A 23,428-nucleotide genomic window follows, 5' to 3' on the forward strand; every position below is an offset into this window, starting at 1 on the left:
CTCGTCGTCGAGTCGTCCCTCTCCTGCCGACGGTCGCCCCACGTCGGTCATGCCGTCAGTCGGAACACCAACGAGGGGATCTCACGGTCCCCTGTTTCGGCCCAAAAGAAACCCACGGAAAAGAAGAAGAAAAGAAGAAGAAGGAGGAGGAAAAGAAAAAGAAAAAGAAAAGAAGAAGAAGGAAAAGAAAAGAAAAAGAAAAGAAAAAGAAGAAAAAAAAAGAAAAAAAAAAAAGAGAAAGAAGAAAATAAAATAATAATAATATAATAATAATAAATAGGATTTTCTCTCCTCTCTCTTCGTGAAGAAAAAGAAAAAAGGAAAGAAAAAAAGAATAAAATAAAATAAATAAAATAAATTAATAAACAATGATATAAATAATAAAATATGAGAAAGAGAGTTTCTTTCTCTTTCCTCTCTCTCTTCAGTCTGAACTAGTATTTTCTTTCTCTAGAATTGGATTTTCTCTCTCTACTTTCTTTCTCTAGAATCCTCCCTCTAGATTATTTCTCTCCTAAGATTTCTAGAATTTTGAGAAGAATGATGATGAATTTAAATGATCATCATGATGGATATTTGATCTGTGATCGTAGGATGGTACACCGACATCCACTTTGATCAGATCAGGTATTTTTAGATTTTATTTCTCATAATTTTATTGAATTGTCCATATGATAATTTCAGCATAATTTGATCCAATCGATCGGAATTTTTTGAATCATATTGTCTGAAGAATTCAAGATGAGTTTTCTCTCTCTAGAATTTTCTCTCTCTAGAATTTTTTCTCTCTAAAATATTCTCTTGATTGATTCTCTCTCTAAAAAGGTTAGTGAATGAAGAAAATTTTTTTTAATAGTCTTGATCTGATTCTAATGAAGAATCCTGATCCATTATTGTCAGACAGCGTACTGGCACCCACCTTGATCAGATTATGAATCTTTAGATTTGATCATCCATGATTTCGATCTAGCCATGACTTGATTTGATCATGTTGATTTCACCAATTGAGATATTGGACCAATCATAATGTTGGATTGTGTCACCTGATCAATTCGAATTGTACCTCATGAATTCTCTCTCCTCTGATTTTCTCTCTCCACTTGATTTTATGAAATCGATGAAGAAACCTCGATCATATCACTTCGAATCTAATTTGATCTGATAGTCAAACTTTGGATCATTTAGGTCTTAATTAGATTTTGATTAGATGAAATTAGATGATCAGACCCAATCTAAACCGTTGAAATATGGTATTCGTATTCTTTCTAATTATTGAAATTGATTCTATATAGGATTGTGGATGTTTGATCATGGGATATCGCGATATAATCTACGAATAGAATTTTTGGAAGAAAAATTTATAGAATTATGTGGATTTATTGGAATGCATTCGAGGTAAGTAATATTTCATTTTTTCTAGATTTATCGGCAAATTATAATGTATTTTTCAGACATGATTTGTGAAACGATGCATGAATTGGATGAATGATATTTTGTTATGAAAATATCTTATTTGAAATGTTATGATGAAGCATGATTGAACATATTGATTCCATGATGTATTATATTGATTGATTTCGATACTACATGTTTATATGTTTTATTATCGAAATTAGAATATGAAATATGATTTATGAAGAATTATGATATAAGAAACATGATGAATTGACAACCTGACTATGTAAAGGACCCTGCCAATGGGGGCATATACGTTGGCAATTGATTTGTCCTGAGGGTTCATGTCGCCAGAGAGACCAGCGACAAACCGCCAGAGAGACCAGCGGTTCCGAAAGACTTTGCTGCCAGATGATTTGCAGCTCACCGCAAGAAGATACGCGGTGTTATGACCCTACCACAGGAAAAATGTGGTCATAGCTTATGGTTGACGAAAAAAATTTAAGAACGAAAGAAATTGAAATCTGGAAAGAAACTTGAATTTTCGAAAAAGAAATAAATTTGGCATGAATTATGTTGCATAATTAAAATTGATTTCGAATTGATGAACTCTATATACTTATTTTCTATAAATGATGATTTACTTAAATGCCTGATGAAATCTGTTGAAAAGTGATCATTGCTTACTGGGCTGTCGAGCTCATTACCTCCTATTTTTATTGTTTTTACAGATGTTGAGGAATTAAGATGATACAAGATATGAATGGAAGAGTGATCAGAAGCAGAATCTCTATACTTTTATTTTAGGTTAAAAGTCTTATTGAATTTGATGTAAGGCTTATGAATCATTGTTGAATTTATTGAGACATTAAAGAAAAAAAATTTAGATCGTTATGTTTTGAATTTAAATTATTGACTAATTGTTCCGCTGTTGTTTTAAGATAACATGATAAGATGCCTTGCATGCTTATGGGAAGAGTTTTCTATGAGTATGCGGCGGTTGCTATGACCCTCGATTTACAATCTCGGATCGGGGGCGTGACAGTTATAATTTAGAAACACTGTTAGTGATGTAACCTTGAACACAATTGAAAGAAAAGAGGGAATGTAGAACCATCTAGTTTGTTTGTTCAGTGAGACCACAGGATGTGGTAGTTCCTAGGATACAAGTTCCTAAGAAGTAAGAGCTACCTGCAAATGTGGTACAGTTTGGATCTTCTGTAACATTGTACTATACTTAAAATCTTTGTTTGCATTATTTTCTTATTTTATTTTGGAGTGCAAAAGTTGGCTGAAATTGGATGGCAAGGTAAGTGGGATGGCATCTGTGCGATGGAAGATAACTACTATTTCTTTTTTTAGATGGTAACCTAACTGAAGTTATTGATTGCTTTGTGATATATGGGTTGTGGGATCTTAATACTTGACCAAATTCTTACAAGTTGCTTGCTTTTCGAGTTACATGACTTTCAACTTGAGTTACGTGCACTGAACATCAATGTTAAAGCTACCTAGTATTGATTGTTCCAGACATTATAATTCACCAGCCAATCTGTGTGTTGATTTGTGTAACTATGGTGTGCAACTTAGATTAGAGTTAAAAATTTAAACTAATGTTGTAAGTTGTCAGGTATTTAGTAGTTGTTTCCTTCTCTGCAACTTTTTCATGTTCTTTTTATGTTTTTGAGGGAAGGATAGGGAAAAGACCATCAAATTCATCAGGAAAAGTGAATAAGAGAACATTTAGGCAAAACAGTTAAACAGTGATAGGTTACCGAGAAAGACCATCATCAAGCCCCCTCAGGCTATAGAAGGCCTCATCTATGTCCACCAAATTCCACACTGACATCTAACAAGATGCATGGTATGAGATTACAAGATCGACACCTTCAGCATTTTCCTTTTGTCCCAAAGAACAGTGACAACCAGAGGTTCCCAAAGGGATTATCCTTTCTTTCTAACATTCTCATCTCTCCAGCTAGACCAAGAGATGCTGAACATTGAAAGTCTTATTTCTTATACTCCATCCATTCAGCATGTCTCTTCAAAACTGCTTTGTGAATGGGCATTTGTTGCACTTTTTTCATTGGCTAAATTTTAGAAACATATAAAAACTTAATGTTACAAATATGTCTCTCACTTTTTAGAAACCAAATGATGAATACAAAGTCTCCTGGTGATTCAAAGCTCAACATCAAATGAGTCTCCTAAAGTTAAGATCAAAAATAGCTTTCATGTCTAGTCCCTTTGGATTGCTTTCATGTGCACCTTGTACATCATGTTTGTTGCCATGGTCATTGCCGTCATCTTCGCCGCTGCTGAAACAATGGGATGGTGCCTGCCACAATTGTGAGTCATTAAGCGATGCACCTGGCTCGAATGTCATCACGTAATTAGTTACTCCTGTTCCATCATCATCAGGTGTTAGAGAGAGGCATCATCACTAGTTTACATTTAGATCTTAGAAACATGATCATATGTGATTTCATGAGATAATAGTGGCATGAGGTCTACATTAGCCCAAATACTTGGACTACAGTTTTGTGATCAAAGATAATAAAACATATGATGACAAGCTAAGCCAGGCCAATATCCATAGAAATTATTGGAATGCAAAGCAAATTGGCCCAAATCCGGCAATTAAAAACAATCTAAGCAGATCTTTTTCTTTCTCCCTTCAGAAATGGGCTAGGAAAGATCCAGTTGACATGGGGTTAGATCAGTCCTCATATTTTGTAATACTAGAAATCCTATTTCCAATTCTGAATTTTTCAATGCTTAGGTGGTCCTTCACACTCCAATTAAACCTCCAATTGGATCAGATAATTAGACCAAATTGAACTCATTGACGCCCACCACAATCTAGTTCAGCAAATTTAGATATAATTTTGTGAGACTCAAATGCAATCCAAACAAACCTTATTGAACTTGAATCTAGCTGACCTAACCAACTTGGCTGGTACATACCATGTTGATGGGCTAATGGTTAGATCAAAACGAAGCTCAAATGCTAAGTATTAATATACATGTATAAATGTATATACATCAATGAATATAAATCAATATAAATCAATAACAGATATCCATCCATCGCTACAAAATATAAACCCGTGTCTTTCAACCAGTTTTCTTTACTTTCTTAAATGGATCCTTTAATTCATAAATTCTAAAATCAAGAAATCTAATATAATTTGTCGTCTCGAATTTATCATATCAGCCGAGATTTCGGTGCTCCCCAAATTTCAGTACTCAGATGAGATTCGAAAGCCTTTGGATCAGGTTTATACAAAACCGGAAAAAGTTGAAGATTTACGACATATTTATGAAACTTAAATTATGCCCACGCAAACTAAAAGACCGGATAAGAAAGAATATCGGACGGTGGAAGTTATGGTATTGGAGGGCCTACCATCGAAGAAGTCCCATCGGACGGGCCTCCGGGTGTCCACGTCCTCGTAGTACCACACAAAGTCCAGCTTGGTCCAGACGTGGCACAAGAACCCGTCGGTGTACCGGCGGCCGAGGTAGGTGGAGTCGGCCAGCCAGTCCGGCCGTGGGAGCCCGATCCCCCACTGCTTAGGGTGGCAGTAGCGGGTGGAGCCCAGTGTGTAGTAGAAGGACGTGCCGTTCTCCCACTCCACGTTGTATAGGAGGTCGTCCAACTGCCTTTGCATCAGGTGGACGTTCCGACCCCGCGGCAAGTCGTACCAGATGTCCGTCACCATTAGCTCACCGGTGGCCGTCAGATTCATGTACAGAAGCGCGTGAAATCTCTCCGGCCACGGCATCGGGGCCGGATCAGAGCAGTGCAATCCGATCATCGCGGACGGGAGGAGCAGCGTCAGAAGGGGGAACACCGAGTAGAGGCTTAGCCTTTCCATGGTTGTTTTTAGCCTTAGCCACAGCGTGTGACGGTCATGATGCCCGTATATAGGCGTTTTTTTGTGGTCACCGCCGTAGGTCTAGTTTCTCCATCGGGTAAACAGGGGATAACGGTGAAGGGTGAGAAAGGAGCGGAGGAGAAGGATGGGTGACGAAGGTAATCATGGGATGTTGGTGACCGGATCTTATGACGATGAGAATATTAAAAAAATAAAATTAAAAATTGAGAGAGAGAGAGAGAGAGAGAGAGAGAGTGTTACGAATTTGGATGGGATACAATGCTCCCTCGCCTAAGTCGCCTAAGATAACTCTTGAGTTATTTATTAGACTGTGGACTACGTAGAGCTTGGAAGTAGGCTTAAGCGGACCTGAAGCCTGAAGCCCGTTCAGTCGAGCCTGCTTCAAGTCGGGCTATAGATTAGGTCCAAAAATTCTAGATTAGGTTGGGCTTAATATAAAGCCTATTTATTTTTAGGATCGACTCGAGTAAATCATTAGCCTAGCCTAGGAGTGGCAAAAATCGATCCGATCTACCAACCTGACCCGCATTCGATCCGTGTTAAACAGATTTGGATTTAGATTAAATGGATTCGGATCGTAAACGGATCAACCTGTTTAATCCATTTAATAATCGGATCGGGTTCACGTTTTAGACGACTAATCCGTTTAATCCGTTTAATAAATGGATCGAATCGGATCGGATCGGATTATAATCCGTTTAACCCGTTATATACTTATATCCTTTAACTGGTGTTGGTGCAGAATTCCGCCGACGCCGGAGAAGCTGGAATCGAGGGGATCGCGTCCGCCACTGGGACCTGCAAGGGAAGTCTAAATCGAAGTTGAGGGTGCTCCGGCAAGATCCTCCGATGCTCAAGTCAGTACTCTGTCTTAACAGAAATGGAGCACTCGAATGGGATTTTAGCACAGTTTCGAGATAGAGTTTAGAGCTTAGAGAAGAACGTATCTGGGGATCCCTTTTTATAGACGGAGAGTGTAACTGATTGATAGTGACATCTGTAACCGCCTGGTAGTGGGCCGTTCGGGGTCATGCGGAGTTTGTTACGGAGAGTAGTGGCATCAGGGGGCCGTTCAGGGCCACGTGGAGTTTGTTATGGAAAGTGGAGTGGTGTCCGTTGTCGCGACTTGCCAGGGAGTAGTGGGGCCGCATGAAATCTATTATAGAAAGTGGAGTGGGGTAGTGGCCATTGTCGCGACTTGCCAGAGAGTTCGGGCTTGACGGCTGAAGCTCGGCTGGGACGTCTGATGGAACAGAATGGCTCTCTGTTTCTGCAATCTAAGAAAAGCTCGGATGTTTTCGAGGTTGCTGACGAATCCACTATTGTCGGGTGCCTTGGGCGCTGATACTGCAGGCGGAAGTCATCTGCTGTAGAAGCTCGGATGGAGACTTTCTGTTGGAGAAGTTCGGTAAGTGTCCGATTGCTAGAAGAGTCCATCTGGAATTTGCCTGATGTGAAAGCTCGTCTGTAGATTATCCGTCGGAGAGATCCGATTTCATGAGAAATTCGATAGAGGGTCGTCCGACAGTGGAGTTCGGATGGCGCTGTGGAGGTTCGTCTGCTGGAGGAGTCTCGAGGACACTGGAGAAGGTCGAACGTTGGAGGAGTTCGAGATTCAATTCTATCGTAGAAGCTCGGACGGAGTCCGGCTCTTGTAGGAGTCTGAAAGGAGGCCGCTTATTGTAGAAGCTCGGACGAAGATCAGTTGCCGCAGAAGATTGAATGAAGACTTCTTGTTGTAGAAGCTTGGATGAAGTCCACTTGCAATAGAAGTTCAGAGTAGAGATCCGGCTGGTAGAGTCCGTCCGTTGTAGAAATTCGTCTAGAATCCATCTGTTGTAGAAGTTCGGCTGGGATCAGACTCTTGTAGGAGCTCGGATGAAATCCGGAAGGCGGTCGATCACCGTAGAAACTTGGATGGAGTCTGGTTACTGCAGAAGTCCTGCTGTTGGAGAAGCTCGAACATTGACGAAGTTCGAAAGAAGTTCGGAGTAAAGTTGTTCGTGGCCGGAAGAAGTCTGGAAGAGATTTGGAGAATAGTCGATCACTGTAGAAAATCGGCTGATAGTGAAGCTCAGAAAGTGTTTGGAGCAGTCCGGTAGACGAATGGAGGAGCTCATTATCGGAGAAGTCCGGATGGTATTATTGAAGCTCGGACGGTCGGGGGAGTTCCGAAAGATGCCGCACAAGGTCGGAAGCCGGAAGAGCCCTGTAAGGGTCGGCCTTTTATGAACTTTGGCTGGGGTTATTTTATACCCAACACCAGTCCCCCTACTTTCGAGTTCAGGTTCCGAATGAAGGAAGTACAGAGAAATTTTTACAGTCGAAGTTGCCTCTCTCAATTTTCGTACTCGATTGTTTTCAGATATTTTGACATTTGGTGTGCTGGTGCTGGAGCCTTTTCAAATCGAGACGATTCGAAAAGATTTTTTTAAATTTTCGTTGGAGTGTTGCTCTAGGTACGGTGTAATAATGATTCTATCAGTTGTCAGCCGCCTTTAGCCACCTGCCACGATGAGTGGGCCATGCGGTGGTTATAGATTGGCCAGAGGAAATCTGCGGTCATTATTGTGCCGGACCCCATCGCCTATTTAAACCCGCCTCCCTCCTTCAGGGGTCTTACTTTGCCTGAAAGTTTCTTCGGTCCCTCCTTCTTCCTGAGAGTTTCATTCTTCCCCAGCATCCTTCTCGGCCTTAGGTGTTCTTCGAGTTGTCCCCATCTCTGCATCTCGGCATCCTTCGGACCAGCCTAGGTTAGTTCCAGAACTCTCTCTTTTTTCGTGGCTCTGTTTCTAAGCTGTGCCGATCTTCTTTTGTTGTAGATATGGATGTGGATGCGGCTCGGATGTTAGCCAAGAGTCTCAAGGCCCACAAGAGGAAAGGTGCTGCAACTTCTGAATCGGCGAAGAAGGCGAGGGTAGAAGAGATAGATCTGGCCGTGCTTCACCTTGATCGCCCAGAGCCTGTGCTTGTGGTACATCTTCGATCGCGAGTACTTTTCGATCCCGTGGAAAGGGGAAGCAGAAGGGGGACTGAAAGAAGAAGTTAAGTACTTAAAGCAATCCTCGATGACGGCTGAAACCGAGAGTTCGAAGTTTGAAGAAGCCGAGCTTCCTTAGAGCCTTTTTACCTTTTGTTCTATGTATTCCTTTCTTTTCTTGTTGCTTTCTTTTTTTTTTTGGCCTTCAAAGGCTTTGTAATGCACACTTTACTAATGAAATGAAAAGAAAATTTTTCATTACCTTGTCCATTCTTGCATTAAGTTATCGTTTACCGAACTTCTTTTGTCTTATTCGATGTCGACGTTGTTTGAAGATTCCTGATCATCGCCGTATTGATTCGCCCTTGGGGATTGGAGATTTTCGACAAGAATTTTCTTCCTCGTTGAGATGAGGTCCCTTGAGTCTTGGATGTAGTTCATTTTTTTTTTTATCTCTGGTGTAGCTCGTCGCTTTCTCTTTTTTCCTCTCCTTTTTTTTATATTCGAGTGAGGATTTTTTCTCTGCTCTTAATGGGGTTGTAGGGGTGTAGAGGAACCATTGAGGAGGCTTTCCTCTTTATCCGGTCTTGAACGATTAGGTCTTTGTTTGTGTCAGGATGAGGTTCTCCTCCTGTTTCCGACAGAGTCAATTTCAGCTCATGTTAGGACAAGGTTCTCCTCCTGTTTCTAACAGGGCTGTGGGGGCACGTAAGGGCCGTTGCAAGGGCCTCTCCCCCCATCCGGTCTCTAAATAACTGGGCCTTCGACCTTGCTCATGTTAGGACGAGGTTTTTCTCTTGTTTCTAACATGACTGTGGGGGTGCATAAGGACCGTTGCAAGGGCCTCTTCTCCCATCCGGTCTCTAAATAATCGGACCTTCGACTTTGCTCATGTTAGGATGAGGTTCTCCTCTTGTTCCTAACATGGCTGTGGGGGTGCATAAGGGCCGTTGCAAGGACCTCTCCCTCCATCCGGTCTCTAATTAATCGGGCCTTCGACTTTGCTCATGTTAGGATGAGGTTCTCCTCCTGTTCCTAACATGGCTGTGGGGGCGCATAAGGGCCGTTGCAAGGGCCTCTCCCCCCATCCGATCTCTAAATAATCGGGCCTTCGACTTTGCTCATATTAGGATGAGGTTCTCCTTCTGTTCCTAATATGGCTGTGGGGGCGCATAAGGGCCGTTGCAAGGGCCTCCCTCCATCCGATCTCTAAATAATCGAGCCTTCGATTTTACTCATGTTAGGACGAGGTTCTCCTCTTGTTCTTAACATGGCTGTGGGGGCGCATAAGGGCCGTTGCAAGGACCTCTCCTCCCATCCGATCTCTAAATAATCGGGCCTTCGTTCATGTCAGGATGAGATTTTCCTCTTGTTCCTGACATACTTAATTTCAATTGTCTGAAGGAGCTACTCCCTGTCATTATAAGTTCATACCAAAAGAAAAATATGCGAATATAAAAGAAACTTTTATTTAAGGTAAAGTTATCGGTAATACATTCATAGATTTTTCGAATTTCATAGTCGCGGAAGGTCTGCTCCTCCGAGCTCTTTTAAATAGTATGTTTCGGACTGAACCACCTCCCTGACTTCATACGGGTCTTCCCAGTTAGAGGCGAGTTTCCCTTGATTCTGAGGTTGGGAGATAGCGGCTCACCGAAGTACTAAGTCCCCCGCTCTGAAGGCCTTGCTCTTGACCCGGGAGTTGTAGTAGCGGGCCACTTTCTACTTGTAGGTGGCCATCCGAACTTGAGCTGTCTCCCACTTTTCTTCTAATAAGTCGAGGTTGGCCTTGAGATCCTGTGAGTTACGCTGCTCGTCGAATGCCACAACTCGCACCGATGGAAGTTTGAGTTCGATCGAAATCACGGCTTCTATTCCGAAGGCTAAGGCAAAGGGGGTCTCCCCTGTGGACAGTCTTTGGGTAGTTCGGTACGTCCACAACACATGATAAAGTTCATCTGCCCAAGTTCCCTTTGCTTTTTTAAGTCTCACCTTGATTCTTTGCAACAGAGTCCTATTAGTAACCTCGGCTTCACCGTTTGCTTGCAGATAGGCTACTGACGTGAAGTTATGGGAGATGTTTAAGTCCTCACAAAATTCAGCAAACCTTGCCCTAACAAATTGTCGCCCATTATCAGTAATGAGAGTTCTGGATAAGCCGAACCTACAGACAATTGACTTCCAAACGAAGTCCTGCACCTTAGCTTTTGTGATTTTCGTCAAAGGTTCAGCTTCGACCCACTTGGTGAAGTAGTCAATTGCCACCAGGAGGAACTTCTGCTCCCCGAATGCCATAGGAAAAGGTCCGAGGATATCCATCTCCCATTGTGCAAACGGCCATGGGGCACTCAAGGGTGTAAGTTCGGAGGTGGGCTGCCTTTGGATATTTGCATATTTCTGACACCGATCACACCTTCTGACATATTTGATGGAGTCGTGGTACTTGGTAGGCCAGTAATAGTCTTGTTGGAGCAGTTTGTAGGATAATGATCTGGCCCCCAGGTGACTTCCGCAGACTCCTTCATGTACCTCCCACAAGACGAAGTTGGCTTCAGAAGGTCGGAGACATTTCAGGAGGGGCAAAGAGTACGATCTCTTGTACAACTTGCCTTCATAAAGAATATATCGGGAGGCCTGGTTCCTAAGCTTTCGAGCTTCTTTTGTATCAGGAGGAAGAACCCCATCCTTGAGGTATGCAACCAGTGGGTCAATCCAGCTGGGTTCATAGTTGATCTCCATCATAAGTTGCGGTTCTTCCGTACTTGGGTACTTCAGAACTTCGAAGAAGACTTTCTTGGGCAGTTCAGCCGGAGCCAGTGTAGCCAACTTGGAGAGAAAGTCGGCCCTGATATTTTCTGCTCTTGAAATCTGCTTGATATCAAAGCTACCGAAGGCAGGGATGATCTCTTTTACCTTTTCGAGATACTTGGCCATACTGTCCTCTCGAGCTTCATAGTTTTTGCTGACTTATCCCACCACCAATTGAGAGTCACTGTAGACTTAGAGTCGATCTACTTCTAACTCTTTGGCGATCCTCAGTCCTACAATCAGAGCTTCATATTCTGCTCCGTTATTTATCGCAGGAAATTCGAAGCGTAGCATGTACTCCGCAATAATTCCTTCTGGATTGACCAAGATCAGGCCCGCGCCTGTGCCTGACATGTTGGAGGAACCGTCCATGTAGAGGGCCCAAAAACCATCAGGGAGATCTATTCTTTCTTCAGGGGAGTTCGACTGGAGCCCTGAGTTGTCAGCTTCACCTCGTTTAAGTTCGGCCTCTTCCGAAATAGTGCATTCCACTATGAAGTCTGCTAATATCTGGGCTTTAATCACTGACTGAGGTTGATAGTTGATGTCAAATTTTGTGAGCTCGACTGTCCATTTCGCTATCCTTCCGAAAGCATCCGCTCGATGTAGAACCGCCTTGATCGTCTGGTCGGTGAGTAGTGTTATGGTGTGCCCTTGAAAGTAAGGTCGGAGCCTTCAAGCTGCAATCAACAAGGCGTAAGTTAGTTTCTCTAACTTAGTATACCTAGTTTCGACATCTCTCAATACTCGGCTAATGTAGTAGATCGGCTGTTGAATTTTTGCTTCTTCCTTAATCAGAACTGCTGCGAGAGCCACAGGGGAGACCGCCAGGTATAGGAACAACTCCTTCCCGGGTTCGGGCTTTGCCAATAGCAGAGGTGAGTCGAGGTAACTCTTTAATTTTTTGAATGCTTGCTGGCATTTAGTGGTCCAACAGAAGTTCTTCAGCTGCTTGAGGGTCTGAAAGAAAGGCAGGCATCGTTCGGCCGACCTTGAGACGAAGCGATTCAGAGCTGCTACTCTCTCAGCAAGGTGCTGAACTTTCTTTATTGACTTCGAGGCGATCATTTTCTGGATGGCACGAATATTTTCTGGATTTGCTTCGATCCCGCACCCCGATACCATGAAGCCCAAGAATTTTTTTGAGGTTACTCCAAAAGCGCACTTGACCGAATTCAGCTTCATCTTATATTTTCGGAGGGCATTGAAGGTCTCCTCAAGGTCGGTGACATGGTTCTTTATGGATTTGCTTTTTACAAGCATATCGTCCACGTAGACCTTCATATTGCGGCCGATCTGCTTTTTGAAGATCTTATTCACCAGCCGTTGATAGGTCGCCCCTGTATTTTTGAGGTCAAAAGGCATGACCCTGTAACAATAAAGACTATGATTAGTAATAAAAGCAGTTTTTTCTTCATCCTCCGGTGCCATCCTGATTTGATTGTAGTTGGAAAATGCATCCATGAAAGTGAGAAGCTCGTGCCCTGAGGTTGCATCCACTAATTGATCAATTCTGGGTAAAGGGTAACTGTCCTTCGGGCAGGCTTTATTTAGCTTTTTGAAGTGTATACACATCCTTCACTTGCCGTTCGCCTTCTTAACGAGAACCACATTGGAAACCCAGTTCGGGTAGTTGACTTCTCTGATGAACCCGGCTTTCAGGAGTTTGTTAACTTCCTCAGCTATTGCCATTTGCCTTTCCAGTGCATGACTTCGGATTTTTTTCTTCGTCGGTTGATGTTTGAGATCAACAGCCAGACAGTGCTCCATGACTCCCGCATCAATCCTTGGCATGTCCGTCGGAATCCAAATGAAAACATCCACATTCTTTTGTAGGAAATTGATGAGCATGTACGTACCTCTTCTCTTAGGTTAGAGCCGATCTTCACCACATGCTCCTCATTCCCATCGTTCAAAGGAATTGAGACAAGATCTTCAATTGGCTCATCAAGTTCTTCAGCAAGGTTGTCGCGGGTGTCCAATCCATCAACCGGATAGGGGTCAGACTGATCATTTCTTTGTAGGGCTATGTTGTAGCAGTGTCTTGCCAGGGCTTGATCTCCTCTGACCTCTCCGACTCCTTGGCTAGTAGAAAATTTTAGCTTCAAATAGTAGGTCGATACCATAGCTCGAAAGGCGTTGAGGTCAGGTCGGTCGAGTATTGTGTTGTAGGCAGATGGCATCCTTACCATCAAAAAATCCACTTGTACTCTTGATTGCTTTGGGTACCGGCCTGCAACTACAGTTAAAGTTATTACCCCTTGTTGGAAATAGTATCCCAAAGCCAATCATCAATCTGTTGACGGTTGTGCTCTTTCTTGTATTAGTATATGAATTATAAATTAATAAAAATTATTTTGATATTTTTCATCATAAATTGTTTCATCTTCTAATGAACTCCTGTGTTGTGGTAAAGTCCTTAGGACTATTTAGACTCGACAAAGGAGGATTTATCGTTTAGTCCTTAAACCTGTTCGCGATCAAATGATACGTTGTTACCAAGGACAACAACGTTTATCAAGCATAGGTCATTGTGTGCCATATGGGTTGGTTGTTCTCTTAACCAAGGAGTGTGGAGATATTGGTATGACATACAGGTGAGATGTAAGGGTACATCTGCACTGAACGTGACCGACTCCGGAGCTTTTTCTGCTGTCAAGATTTGCTCCGATGGGATATGGGTATAACTGTCCCTTCGACCAGAGACCACCATGGTGACTTGTAAGTAACTCACTGCACTTAGGCACTGGACTACTTGAATTTCTAATTCAGTGACGGAAGGCTGCTGGGTGTAGTAAAGTACTTGACTTGTCAGTGCGTGTGTCAAGATGGGATTGACCACTCTAGTTTAAGGAGCTGTGTACAGTCGTATTTCAATTTAGCAAAATCTTGGCCAGGATAGTCCTAGTAAGGAGTCACAGGACTGTTTGAGTTGAGCACAATTCGGATGATCTGATCAGGGTTGATAGTTTAACCCTGAGTCATCCTATACACAGGGGTCAAAAGGGATGAATTATACAGTAACCATATTCGCGTAGGTTCTGAGTGTTGCGATTGTGACTATTCAATCTATCCGAACATCGGGTACCATTACTAAATGATCACTTTGATTAGTATAGAAATTGATTCCTGTGCTATCAGCTTAGGTTCGAACCTGCGGGATCACACACATTAGAGGTTTCTATCTGATCTGATGGCTGGTGAAGAGTCCCACTGGACTGGGACTCTTCGACCAAGAATCCTAATACTTGGAGACTCTGAGTCCTATGTGTCTGGGACTCTATGATTGAGAATCAGGATTCTCTGATCATGAGTTCCACACATTTTGGGTACCAGGGTCAAGAGTTCCACTGGTTTGGGACTCTTCGATCAAGGTTTCATATCGATGGACTTTGATGCCCGATTGCCCATCCGATTTGGACTCAGTATTTATGAGAGATTTAATTAGTGATTTGATCGTTAATTAACTCAATTTGATTGAGTAATTATTTTTGGATCAAGTCCAATTGAATTGGATTCAGTTGGGTTTGACCTGATTAGGTTAAGAGTTGACCTAATCGTCAAGGTGGTTTGGTCCCTGATCTGATCAAGGGTTGGGCTTAGTCAATTTCTAATTTGATTAAAATTTTATTGAGCCTAATTAAGCTTAATTGTGTTGGATTTAATTTAGTCTAATTGTGCCTAACCTATTTTAATAAGGTTGGTTCAATTAGGTTGATTTAATATTTGAAACTACCTTGACTTATCTCCCTGCGCCACCTCACCTCACCTGCGCCTATTTGAATTCATGAGAAACAAGTTCTCATGAATTTTCTCCCACGCAGAAGTCTTCCCACGCCTCACCTATGTGCGTCATTTTGAGTGGATAAAGATGGTTGGTTGGCCATTCAAATTCAAATGATGTTTGAATTTGAATGGGCAACTAATCTCATGCACCACCTTATCCACTTTTGCGCCACTTACTCTACACGAAAAAAAGTTTCTCGTGTAAATTCTCCACGCACAAAGAACCCACGCCCCCTTCTTCTCATGCCAAGAGTGGATAAAGATTGGTTGGTTAGCATTTAAATTCAAATTCGATTTGAATTCAAGTGAGCAACCACCTAGCTTTATCCTCTCATGCGGTGAAAATGCTGAAAAGACGTGGTCTTGCACCATTTTAAAATGAGAGAGAAGGTGGGGCATGTGAGATTTGATCCAAGAGAGAAAGGGTGGCGTGAGAAAGGCTCTGTGCGTAAGAAAAGAAAAGAAAAGAAGAGAAAAGAAAAGAAACAGAAAGGGCACAAGATTTTTTCTTTTGTGAGTACCCTAGGGTTTCTACCTAGGGTTCGGGAAGTGAGAAGGTGAGCTATGAGTGTCGTGAGCCCACCAAACTTTAGAGAGAGCTTCATCAATCTCTCTACTATCTCTGCTGATGATCCAGAGCATCCAAAGTATCAACAGACATCAATCCAAGGAGTTCGATCAGCATCAACCATCAAAAGGGTTCTGCAACAAACTAGCATTCGTGAGGAGCCGATCAGATCGGGAGCTTCGTTTGGATGATTCGCAGAGGCCAGACATACTGTGTGATTGCATTACAATGATCAGACCATCTCGATGATGATCAGACTGCGACGATCGACTACCTGCACGAAGGTAATGTGTTTTGAACACATAACAGTAAAATATTTATTATAGAATTCGAAATTTTAAATTTAAATGCATGCTATATATATTATATTTAGATCTGTTGGGTATAAAATATCTCCTGACCGAAGTTTATAAAAGATCGACCCTTCCAGGACTTTTTCGGCTTCCGACCTTGTGTGGCATCTCTCTGAACCCCCTCGATCGTTCGAGCTTCCAGACTTCTCCGATAATGGGCTTCTCCATCCATCTATCGGGCCGCTCCATAGGCTCTCTAGGCCTCACTATCAGCCGACCTTCTACAGTGATCAACTATTCTCCGAACTTCCATCGGACTTCATCAATATCCGAGCTTCTTCGATAATGAGATTTCTACAGTAATCAGACTCCATCCAAGTTCCTACGGCGGTCGACCACCTTCAAGATTCCTACTGAGCTCCTGTGAGAGCCGAACTCCTACAACAAGCGGTCTGCTCTGAACTTCTACTACGAGTGGTCTGCTTCGAACTTCTACTACGAGCGGTCTACTTCGGATCTCTACTGTAAGCGAATTCCATCCGAGCTTCTACTGTAAATAAATTTCTTTCGAACTTCTATTACAGGCAGACTTCAGCCAAGCTCCTACAGTGGATGGATCCCAGACAAGCTTTTACAATGGGACAGGACCCACCGACCAGGTCGCTACTCCGAGCTCCCGCGATAACCGATCTTCGACCGAGCTTCTATAATAAGCGGTCTCCTTTCGACCTTCTACAAGAAACAGACTCCATCCGAACTCCCATAGCGGATGGATATCAGACGAGCTCCTATGATGGGCGGACTCCAATAGTTGGATTTCTACAACGATCGATCACCTTCGATGTCTGTCGAACCTCCCCAACACCATCCGAGGTCCACCGTCGGCCGACCCTCTGCCAGATTCCTCATGAAACTAGACTTCTCCGACGGATAATCTTCAGACGAGCTTCCACATCAGGCAAATTCCAGACGGCCTTCCCTAGCAACCGAACCCCTATCGAACTTCACCAATAGAAAGTCTCCATTCGAGCTTCTCCTAGATTGACAGGATAGAGAGCCATTCTGCTCCATCAGATATCCCAACCGAGCTCCAACCGACAGATCCGAACTCTCTGGCAAGTCATGACAGTGGCCACTACCCTGCTCCACTCTCTGCAATGAATTCTGCATCGCTCTACCACTCTCTGACAAGTCATGACAACAGACACCACTCCACTATCCGGGTTCAACCACTCTCTGGCAAGTCGTGACAACGGACACCACTCCACTCTCCATAACAAACTCCACGTGGCCCTGAACGACCCCTGACGCCACTACTCTCCGTAACAAACTCCAGACGGCTCTGAACAGCCCACTACCAGGCAGTTACAGATGTCGCTATCAACCAGTTACACTCTTCATCTATAAAAAGAGACCCCCAGATATGTTGTTCTCGAAGCTAAAAACTCTATCTCAAAACTCTGCAAAAATTTTTACTCGAGCACTCCATTTCTGTTGAAGTAGAGTACTGACTTGAGCATCGGAGGGTCTTGTCGGAGCACCCCCAACTCTGATTTAGACTTTCCTTGCAGGTCCTGGCGGCGACCGCGGTCATCTCGACTCCAGCAACTCCGGCTTCGGCGAAATTCTGCACCAACAGAATTGGCGCTAGAGGAAGGATCCTGTATCTTCGCAGTACCCTTGTTCTTAAAGGAGTGCTCAACAGGATCGCCTCCAGTCATCTTCTCCGACGTCCTCCTCTCCTTCCCCTATAGATCTCTACCTGATGCCTCCCCGAAAGGCATCCACCAGGCGATCCACGGCCTCCGCAGCCAGATCTCAGGCTCTGGCCTTGCCTCCAGTTTTTCAAGCTCCTCCTCCTCCTCCGGCAACGGCGATCGGTATGGAGCAGTTCGACCTACTGGTTCAGCAGGTCAGAGGCCTCACTGAAGCAGTGCAGGCCATGCAGCAGCAGCAGCAATAGCCGCAGGCGTCAGTGTGGTTGGAAAGGGCATCGCCGGAGTTCCAAGATCCGGCAGTAGGGTGGGCCACTTGGGCTAGTCGTCCTATCTTCCTCGAAAAGGAGAATTCGAGGGTGGATAGCCCTCAGTCTGATCATGATTCCACTCTCGGAGGATCCCTACGTCCACTCTACCAGAAGACCCTCAAGACTCGCAGTCGAGAGGACCTCCTGGATCGAAAGCTCCAGGAGGTGAACCGATAGATCAAAGAGCTCCGCCACGCTCCCCCTGCTTATGGTGAGGATATCTGTACTGACCCTCCCTTCTCTCAAATGATCATGCAGGAACCGATCCTGCCAAACTTCAAGCTCTCCCAATTCGAAAGCTACGATGGGACCTCGGATCCGGTTGACCACCTGGAGGCCTTTCGGACAATGATGCTGCTCCATGGTGCACCAGACGCCATCTTGTGCCGAGCTTTCCCATCTACCTTGAAGAGAGTAGTAAGGAACTGGTACTCGGTGCTGAAGTTGGGTACTATCTTCTCTTTTGATCAGATGAGCCACCAGTTCGTGGCTTATTTTGTTAGCAGCTGGCATCCTCGAAGAGGTTCGGAGTCCCTTATCAACATCAAGCAGAAGGAGGGAGAATCCATCCGAGCCTACATCAACCACTTCAACATCGCCGCGTTGGAGGTCCGAAACTTGGACCAATCAGTCGTGATGGCCGCCCTGAAGGGCAGTCTTCAAAAGAACAATCTTCTATTTTTCTTGAAAAAAAAATATCCCAGGGACTTTGCTGATTTACTGACTCGGGTCGAAGGATATGTCCGAGCAGAATAAGCCTTCAAGATGAAGGATGAGGAGGCCGCAAAACAGTGGTAGGCGGGGGACTCAAGCAAGCCCGCAGTTGAAAAAGGGCCGAGTGAAGCTCGACCACATTCTCGAACTTCCTCCGAACACAAGCGTGTCCAGACTCCTCCCCGGGCTCGTAGGCAGAGAAGCCCGGACTATAGAGTTCGGTAGAGCTCTCCTCCAGAAAGATTCCGCAGCTACGCCCCTCTCAATGCTCCAAAAGCCCAGGTGCTGATGGAGGTCAGGGAACAGCTACCGAGGCCGGAAAGGATGCACTCGCACCCCGAAAAGTGCAATCCAAACAAATTCTGCCTCTATCACCGTGACCACGGCCACGACACGGAGGAATGCATTCAGCTCCGAGATGAAATCGAGGAGCTCATCAGGCGAGGTTGGCTCGACAGATTCATTCGACGCTGACCTGAAGGTAGGGAAGACCGGCCTAGGGCCCTACCATAGTCGGAGCCGCCAAGGAGGGAGGAGCAGCCTGAAAATCGGCCTCCAATTGAGATTATCAACTCCATCTTAGGAGGACCCCGACGGGGAGCAGACCTTCCGCGGCTATAGGGTCTGAAAAATCTACGGATGTATTATCAATAGCTTTGTCTTAAATAAAAATTTTATATTTGCATATTTATCTTTTTGGCATGAACTTATAACGACAGGAAGTAACTCCCTCATTCAATCAAAATTAAGCATGTTAGGAACAGGAAAAAAATCTCATCCTAACATGAACAAAGTCGAAGGCCCGGTTACTTAGAGATCGGATGGGAGGAGAGGCCCTTGCAACGGCCCTTATGTGCCCCCATAGCCTTGTTAGGAATAGGAGGAGAACCTCATCCTAACATGAGCAAAGTCGAAGGTCCGGTTACTTAGAGATCAGATGGGGGGAGAGGCCCTTGCAACGGCCCTTATGTGCCCCCATAGCCTTATTAGAAACAGGAGGAGAACATCGTCCTAACATGAGCAAAGTCGAAGGCCCGGTTACTTAGAGACTGGATGGGGGGAGAGGCCCTTGCAACGACCCTTATGTACCCCTACAGCCTTGTTAGAAATAGGAGGAGAACCTCATCCTAACATGAGCAAAGTGAAGGCCCAGTTACTTAGAGACCGGATGGGGGGAGAGGTCCTTGCAACGGTCCTTATGTGCCCCCACAGTCTTGTTAGGAACAGGAGGAGAATCTCATCCTAACACGAGCAAAGTCGAAGGCCCGGTTACTTAGAGATCGGATGGAGGGAGAGGCCCTTACAGCAGCCCTTACGTGCCCCCACAGCCCTATTAGGAGCAGAAGGAGAACCTCGTCCTAACATGAGCTGAAACTGACTGTCGAGAACAAGAGGAGAACCTCATCTTGATGCAAACAAAGGCTCGATCGATCAAGATCGAACAAGGAGGAAAGCCTCCTCAATGGCTCCTCTACACTTTCACGACCCCGTCAAGAGCAGAGGGAAGACCCTCACTCGAACACAAAAGAAAAGGAGAGATGAAAAGAGAAAGTGACGAATTACACCAGCGATAAGTGAAAAACAAACTACATCAAAGGCACAAGGGATCTTGTCTCAATGAGGAAGAAAATCTTTGTCAAAAATCTCCAGTCCCTAAGGGCGAATCAACACAACGACGATCAGAAACCTTCAAACAATATCGACATCGAACAAGATGAAAGACAAAAGAAGTTCGGTAAATGATAACTCAATACCAAAATGGATAAGGTAATGAAAAATTTTCTTTTCATTTCATTAGTGAAGTATATATTATAAATCCTTGAAGGCCAAAAAGAGAGACGACAAGAAAAAAAAAAAAGAAGAAAGGAGCTCTAAGGAAGCCCAGCTTCTTCCAACTTCGAGCTCTCGATTTCGGTCCTTATTAGGGATTGCCTTAAGTTTTTAATTTCTTCCTCTAGTTCCATCTTTCTCAGCAGCATATCTCGGTACATCTGGTGGAACCGCCGGCTTTCACCCTCTGACTCTTGAAGCCTCTTCCTCAGGACCTCGGGCTCCGTCTCGACATTTTTGACCGCCTGCTGCTCGTGGACCAGCTGAATCTTCAGCCGCTGCAGTTTGGCCTCCTCCCACCCAAGGCCACAGACAGTTCTACCATGGTCCCCCTCAAGGAGCAGAGCTCGTTGGAGCCTTGTGCAGAGACGAGCTAGACTCTCTCAGATAATTACCTCTGAAGGTGGGCAACTTCGTCGGTCGTTGTCTGGAGCTTCCTTTGGTAGTCCTCTACTTGTCCGCTCCAACTGACTCGATAGGTGTTGTAGTTCGCCTCAGCATCCTGTAGCTACTTTTGAAGGTCGAAGATCTTCTTCGACTAGTCTCGATTGCGGTCGGCTTGGACTGTGAGCCATGACGAGCTCCCTTCCAACTGGCCGATCTTCTTTCGTGCGGCCGCCAGATCGACTTCAAGGGAGCTGATCTTGGAAGCCTGAGTCCAAGATCGATCGCTGGCAAGTTTTCAGAGTTCCTCGAGCTCCGTCACGAAGTCGGCCTTCTTCTGGGTGAATTCCATGAGACCCTTTCTGTGGAGGTCCTGAAGGTGAACAGTCTCTGCAGTGACTTCCGAATGGCTCTTCCTCAGTCGGTGAAGTTCATCTTCCAGCTTCTTGGATTTCTTTGTCAACTGACGAACTTTCCTTCTGAGGTCTCGGATCATCGACTTCAGAGGAATCTCCTATGGTAGGGGGAGAGCTTTGGCAGAGCACTGTCGTTGGGAGACAAAAGTGCCACGACTCAAATTAGTACAAAAAGACAAAAGATAAGGAAAAGAATATAGGAAAAAAAAGAATGGGGGGCCCTCTGTAAAGGAGGATCTGATTTCATTGATTAAATAATTTTAAGTACAAGAGAATGAAAAAAAAAAGTCACCACAAAGGAAAAATACAAAGCTAGAGGTTCCGAACCTCTGGGGCAGAAGTAGAGGGGCTCGACGTCCTCGAAAGATCGTTAGTAGCGGTCGCAGTGGTCGACGAGGTCCCGACTGGAGGAGGACCGGCAGTGGCTTCGGATGGTCTGGCTTCATCGTCGGATGCCTCATTCAGGAAGCTAAGATCCAGTTCGAAAAACCTCCCAGCCACCTTCTTTTGGCAGAGTTCAAAACCCTTGATGAAGGCATCCTGGCCAAACTGGACCTTTAAATTCTCCATCTCGGAGGAGGCCTTAAACTCCTCCACTGCTTGGGCCCCTGCCTCCGAGATCAGGGACAAAATCCATGCTTTTAGCTCAGAAACCTGCGCCTTCAACTCGAAAGCCTGTGCCTTTAGTTTGAAGATTTCGGCCTCAGCCTTCTTTCTCTCCTCCTCCAAGGCGGTCATCAGATCGGACGAGATTTGTCCCTCCTTTTTTAGTACCTCCTGGAGACTTAAGACCTCGACGATCTTCTCCTCGAGGCGGGCGGCCCCAGTCAGGCGACCTTCCTCCGCCCGAGCTGCCTCCCTCTTGGTGATCTTCACTGCCTCGACATTGGCGACAAGCTGGTACCCAATCTGCAAGAAAGGTCAGGGAGTCAATATAAAGGCTGAAGAATAAATTAAGTAAAGAAGCAAGAAGGAGAAAAAAGGTGAGTTAACCTACTTTGAGGAAAGATCCCAGAGAGTCCCAGACCCGCAGCTCGGGATCAGCAAGGATGATCCTCTCGACAACCTCGGATAGAATGCACCCTTCGACCAGCCTCTTTATTAAATCCCTGTTGTTGAAGGGATTTTCCCCCAGGTCTTCCTCAGAGCCATTGGACCCCTCGACGGCAGCCTTGCGACTGTGGCTCCTCTGGTCCAGGGTCTTCTTTCTCCTCCTCCCTTCGGCCCTGGGTGTCCCCTCGGGATGAGCCTCTGGAGCGGGATCCTCGGCCAGAGGGCTCCTTGAAAGGGCTCGGGGGACTTCGAGTTCGGCTTGGGAAGGGACTTCGACGGCGATAGCCACCGGAGCAGGCACGGCCGAGCTTGGCCCTTCTGTCCTGGCTTTCTTCATCGATCCCGAAGTCGAGGCAACTTTTCTCTTGTGGGTCTTGAGACCCTGGGCTAACCTCCGAGCCATACTTACGTCCATGTCTGCGATAAAAGAAGATCAACACAGCTCATACATGGAATAAGAGAAAAGGGAAGCAAAAAAAAAAAAAAAGGTACTGGTAGGGTTAAGAGGACTCAGGCCGACGTTGAACAAAAGTTATTCCTTCAGAAGTTCGGGAAGGAGGGGGGCTTGATAGGCCTCGAGCTTTTTGGAGGCTTCGAGGTCGTCCCTTTCCAAGCTAGAAGCCCGACGGATGGAATCCCTCAGAGAGCCCCAAGGGGTAATCCTAGCTCCAAGGTCAGGCATCAGACATAGAAGAACCTCTCCTTCCAGTTGTGGATAGAAGAGGGGGCGCCTTTTAGTAACCCCTTTCTACCGAACTGAGGGAAGAAGTACCATCAATCCTTTGCCGAGGGATGACGTTTGAAGGTGTAAAAATTCTTAAACAAAGAAAGAGTCGGCCGAACTTCAGCTAAACTACAAAGAGAAAGAAATCCTATCAAAAATCTAAAGGAGTTCAGTGCTACTGAGACTAGAGAAATATTCAGAAAACAAAAGAGGATGACGATAAAAGGTGGAAGTCGAAGCCCGGCATGGAAGGCCTCCTGGTACAGACAGAAGCGGTCAGGAGGAGGGGCGCTAGCCCGATCTGTTGATCTGGGAAGCTCCAGCTCGTACTTCAGAGGAACCCCATACTGAATCCTTATCAGTGAGAGCTTATCCGGAGTCAAAGAGCTGGGGATGGTGTCCGGTGCAAAGATCGGACGAGGTTCGGTCCCGACTACGGGTCCGTCTACGGTACAAGGACTCTGAGAAACTGGGGCTGACAAACTCCTAGAACCGCTAGAAGAGGAGATATCGGAAGATATTTTGGATCAAATAGAAGCCACAAAAATC

General features: G+C 45.0%; 1 protein-coding gene across 1 annotated transcript; it reads right to left on the minus strand.

The window, feature by feature from the left end:
* Positions 1-3,516: 3,516 nt before the first annotated feature.
* LOC105035646 (uncharacterized protein At4g14100) lies at positions 3,517-5,356 on the minus strand. Its single transcript, XM_010911268.4, has 2 exons — positions 4,805-5,356; positions 3,517-3,798 (listed from the first exon to the last, which is right to left on the minus strand). Exons 1-2 carry the CDS (start codon positions 5,274-5,276, stop codon positions 3,590-3,592), a joined length of 681 nt encoding a protein of 226 aa, XP_010909570.1. The 5' UTR covers positions 5,277-5,356; the 3' UTR covers positions 3,517-3,589.
* Between the last annotated feature and the right edge of the window lie 18,072 nt (positions 5,357-23,428).

The sequence above is a fragment of the Elaeis guineensis genome, chromosome 8 (genome assembly GCF_000442705.2).
Source record: "Elaeis guineensis isolate ETL-2024a chromosome 8, EG11, whole genome shotgun sequence".
In the NCBI taxonomy this organism is placed as follows: Eukaryota; Viridiplantae; Streptophyta; class Magnoliopsida; order Arecales; family Arecaceae; genus Elaeis; species Elaeis guineensis.